The sequence below is a fragment of the Condylura cristata genome, unplaced genomic scaffold, assembly GCF_000260355.1.
Source record: "Condylura cristata isolate star-nosed mole 26May11 unplaced genomic scaffold, ConCri1.0 scaffold00004, whole genome shotgun sequence".
In the NCBI taxonomy this organism is placed as follows: domain Eukaryota; kingdom Metazoa; phylum Chordata; class Mammalia; order Eulipotyphla; family Talpidae; genus Condylura; species Condylura cristata.
Window position 1 is genome coordinate 63,794,696 of NW_004567105.1, and position 5,037 is coordinate 63,799,732.

The following is a 5,037-nucleotide window of genomic DNA, read 5'->3' on the forward strand; positions in this document are numbered from 1 at the left end:
CCCCCCACCTAAGAAGCAGGTGAGCAATGTCGTCATCCCTGTCCATTCTCGATATGGAAACTGAAGGACAGTGACTCAATCATTTGTTCCAGGTCACAAACTTAAAGGCTCATTTGAACCCAGGCAGCCTGATGCCAGCATCCCTGGGCCCCTTTGCTCAACCCTCTCAAAATACTCACATCTGCTTCCAAAATTTTGGAGGTCTGTTCTTTTATTCGTTGATGCCACCATTTCTCTACATCTTTTCTTGTCTGCAACGTATACTCCTTAGTCCACTTTCCTGTGGCACTGTAAATACCTCTACTACATCTTGGAATCACTCTCTTTCCCCATCTGATGACATCTGGCCCACCATCCAATTGCTTTTTCAGAAGAGAGGCATAAAGACCCAGTCTCTGCCAAGCAGAAGCCATTCTTCAAAAGGCGGGAAGGCCTGCAAAAGAGAGCAGAAAGTACTCAGGAGCTGTGGGACACCCCTCTCAGCACAGCCCTCCTCCCCAGTTTGCCCTTCCAATCAGCTCAGCTGTGTTCCCAGCTCTTCGGGCTTTCTTTCTAATTTTGATGATTTCTTTCCTTTGAAAGAATACTTAAAAGGACCTTCCCTGGTGGTGCAACGTGTTAGGATGCAGCACTGCAAGCTAGCTGCAGCTGCTTCAGTGCAAGTTCAATACTCACCCAGAGGTAACCCACATGGTGCAGCAGACCTCTCCTGACCCACCCGCTACGCCCCTCAGCAGTGTACTTAGTGGAATTGCCTGTTTGGCTCCCCACTCTGTCTCTGGTGAATCCTCTCACTGCCCCTGCACCTCTGGCCTGCACCTCAGTTCTGTATGCATAAATAAATAAATCTTTTTTAAAAAGGCATTCAACCAAGCTACACACACACTTTTCAGTTAATATGTAAAAGTACTCGTACTCACACATACCAGAGATACAAAGCCCTGTTGGAACAAGTGGAGACCACCAGAATCAGCTCCTGCCTGACCTCAGATTGCATCGGGTGTAACAGATTGCATGAGTGTAGCGTAGGGGTGGAGAGGCATGGGACCCTCCTTCTCTCCCATTTAAGCCAGCTCAGGGTTTGCCCAGGAGGCTTCACAAGAACTTCAAAGACATCTTGGTTTGGCCTTAGGCTCAAATATCAGAAGGGTCTGAACACGGGTCTCCTAAGAGGACCAGAGACTTTGAGGCATTATTGGCATTTTTTAACATTTATTGTAACTTAAAACACTCCGTAGTCTGAGCCAGAAAACAACTATCTTAGAAGACTATTTATTTCTTCATCCATTTACCAAATACTTACTGAGTAGGTCCATCTGCTGTTCAAGGCCCTGGGGATTTAGCAGTGAACAAAATCAGTTTCTTTTCTCCTGTCACTTACATACTAAGAGAAACAAATAAATATAAAATACATGTGTATGTATAAGAGTCATGAGGGCAATAGGCTTTTTTCAGAATCCAATCTATAATTTGGGGATCACCAGTATATTCAGTTGGGATTCAAAATTCAACTTGAATGGTTCATTGCTTTCCTCCACATGCAAACTTCAGTAATGAACTCATGGAAGAAGTTTCATATTTTATCACTGTTTAAAACGCTGAGGTGACAGTTCATCAAATATTTAAGGTTTATGACTAAACAGATTTCATCGTCTACCTTCTTGTAGAACAGCAGTGGAGAAATTCTATAGCAAAAAAAGGGTGAAGACATCTTTCAAAATGAAGAAATCCAAACCTGCATCCCACAGCTGGTGTTAATTCTTTGACTCTCAAAAATACTTCCACATTTACTAGGGTTTGGCCTGACTCATGAAGATACTAGGTTCTGAATGTAGCCAAAGAGGGTACACTACAGGCTGATACAAGTGGGTTTCACACTCATACAAAATACAAAATTATTGTTGGCATTTTACAAGGTTATCTGTCAAAGTTTTTGACATGCCAATTCTCTCTGTACTTAACACCTCTTACTTCTTTGGGGACAGAGTCAGACAAAAAAAGGTTTCCACAAAGAAATACCCTATCTCTTGGGCATGGCTATTTTAAAGTGTGTAAAAAGTGACTGCAGATATTAGAGCAAACTATTTGAAGCCAGTTGAAAATTAGTCCTTTAAATGACCAAGTTACTATATAGACCCTTAGCACAATTAAGAAGATTGTATTTATTTTTAAGGGTTGGATTTCTATATAATTAGAGCTATCCTCAGGAAACATGGGTTTTATGGCTCCCTTACTAAGTCACCATTTCCATATCTTTGCAAACCAAGAATGCCAGTTTGGCAGAAAGAGAATAGAGTGAGTACTGCCATTTCTCTTCTAGATTACAATCCCTAAGATCATATAAAGACAGTGTTTTGGACTATCTTCTCAAATAAAACCAATGGGAAGCAGCCAAATTATAAAAATGCAAACTGCAATCAGCCTTACAAGTTTTTGGTTTCAAAGCTGGTCAGCCATTATAACATTAGCTACATGAGCAATGAGGAGAAAGGTCATACTTTCACTTAAAATGCTAACCCTATCTTTACCACTTACTTATACCAAGCACCAAATTGTAAACAACACTTAACATTCCCAGTCAGCACTAGAATAAGCTTTCTAAAAATGTTTATATAATACCTGGCTCGCTAATAACCTTTCCTTTGCTTAAACCAATGAAATAGGCTAGAGAATCCTGAAACAGATATGGGTGTTTAAACGACCTTAAAGTTCATATTGAAAAAAGCAAAGGTAGATTAGAAAGTGACAGATTATTCAATAAATGTAGAGAAAACTCAAAGCTTTCAGCTCACACCATAAACCAGAATAAATTTCATATGAAGAATTTTTTAGGGCCCTCCCTGGAGGCACAGTGGGTTAAAGCACAGCACTACAAGCTAGCCACAGATGCTTCAGTACAAGTTCAATCCCCCACCCAGGAGGGGACCCACATGGTGCGGCAGACCTCTTCTGTCCAGCTCACTGCTCCCCTCAGCAGTGTATTTCACTTGAGCTGCCTGTTCTGCTCCCCACTCTGTCTCTGGTGAATCCTCTCACCCACCCTGCACCTCTGGCCTGTGCCCCAGTTCTATATACATAAAATAAGTAAATTAAAACAAAACAAAAAAAAATTTTTAAGGGCCTCCCTGGTGGCGGAAGGGGTTAAGTCTGAGCACTGTGAAGCTATTAGCAGCCATGAGTTTGATCCCCAGCCAGGAATCTAATCCACATACTGCAGCAGACCTCTCCTGTCTCACCCACGCCTCCCCCCTCAGCAGTGTATTTCAGTAGATTCACCAATTCTGCTCCCCATACCCACACCCTCCGCACCTCTGGCCTATACCCCAGTTCTTGTATGCATAAATAAATAAAAGAATTTTTTAAACTATATCATAAAATAAAAATCTTCACAAGGTATCATGCTCAGGACATAGCATTCACAAAGGAAAATGCTAATAAATATGACCCTTTACGAATGTAAAATATCTAGATAGCAAAAGTGTTATGACTGGTATTAGAAAACAAACAATAAGCTGAGAGGAAATGTTTGCCAAAACTACAACAAAAGTTCCTCCTAGAAGAGTTCACACATGAGAAGAAAAACACCAAACGTCCAGTTATAAAATAAATGTCATGGTGATGTAATCTTGCTAAGAGTAGATCTGAAAAGTTCTCATCACAAGAAAAAAATGTTGTGTAACTATGTTTGGTGACAGATGTTAACTAGACTTGCTGTGGTAATAAATTTACAATATGTACAAATATTGAAGCATTATATTATACACCTGAGACGAATGTTATATGCCAATTAGACTTCAATTAAAAAGAAAATAGATTTGATTTGAAGTAAATAAATCAATAAGGTGGGCAAAAGAAAAAGGAAAGGAGGAAATACAAATGGCTACTAAATATATTTTAAAAGTTCAACTTCAGAACTAATCCAAAAATTGCAAATTAAAACAATGATATATTTTGCTTATCATCTTGACAAAAACACGTTAAATGACAAGATGTGTATTTTTATACTCTGAGAGTGCGAATGCAAACTGGTTCCACATCTCTGGGTGACAGTCTGAGAATATGAGACAAGGCTCTGTAAGAAAAGCTCACAACTTGTTTTAGGGGATCCCAAGGCTCGGCAGAACTCAGCTTGTGGTATATTTGATAGAAACTGGGTCAGGGGTCGGAGACGAGTCCTAAAATGCTGCGACCATGACCTCTGGGCCAGAGAGATGCACTAAATGGCATTTAACTGAGTTCAACCCCTTCCCCACCGCCCCCAGCCCAGGAAGCAAAAACTCAGAGATGCGCCGAAACTGGGGAAGGGAACTCGAGCACAAGACTATGTGTACACGTGCAGATTTGCCTATAAAGGGTCCAGAGCTACCCACGAGGCCAGTGGCTCAGAGTCTGAGACCCTGAGCTCCGAGACTCATTTCGGAGACTGCACTGGTCCGCCCCTTCCCTTCCAGACCCTAGCAAGTCCGAACCTCCCGGCCCCGCGGGAAAGGTCATCGAAACTCGTCTCTAGTCCCTCAGAGTTCTGGTCAGGGGTTTACCTGCCCATAGGCTATGGCCTGCGGCTGCTAACGCTGAAATGCCACCTTAGGAGATCACAGTCCGGGAGTCACCGTGGGCGCCGCCATGTTGTCAGAACAAAAACTTTATTGATAGCGGCCGCCGAAAACATAGACAAGCGAGGAGGAGCTGGGTGAGGGTGAGTGACATCAGGTCCTGTGTCCAGGCTGACAGCCGGGTGTCTGCTTAAGGCTGGCAGACTCTACCCTCTCTAACTCCCAGCCTGTCTCGGATGCTGCCCTCCAGCCCCAAATCCCACCCTTTGATTCTGTCCTCAACCTCTCTTGTGGGGACAGAAAAACTTTATATAGACACTTGGGGATCAAATTATTACTACTGTAGCAGAAGTGTGAGAGCCACACATTTAGTGACCCAAGAAGAAAATAGGCAGAGGTAGTGTGAAGAGCACAGAAGGAATCCTGAGGCTTAGGTTAAACTCCCAGTTTGGCCAGATCTCTCCAATCTCTTCATCTTTAGTGG

At 42.5% G+C, this 5,037-nt stretch overlaps 1 protein-coding gene across 1 annotated transcript in view; it reads right to left on the minus strand.

Annotated features, from left to right (window-relative positions):
• LARS2 (leucyl-tRNA synthetase 2, mitochondrial) overlaps nt 1-4,621 on the minus strand; it is a 123,535-nt gene extending 118,914 nt beyond the window's left edge. The window contains exons 1-2 of the mRNA XM_004676252.2: nt 4,539-4,621; nt 180-433 (exon numbers count right to left, since the gene is read on the minus strand). Coding sequence (XP_004676309.1) covers nt 180-413 — 234 coding nt within the window. The 5' untranslated portion in view covers nt 414-433; nt 4,539-4,621. The remainder of the gene's footprint in view (nt 1-179; nt 434-4,538) is intronic.
• Between the last annotated feature and the right edge of the window lie 416 nt (nt 4,622-5,037).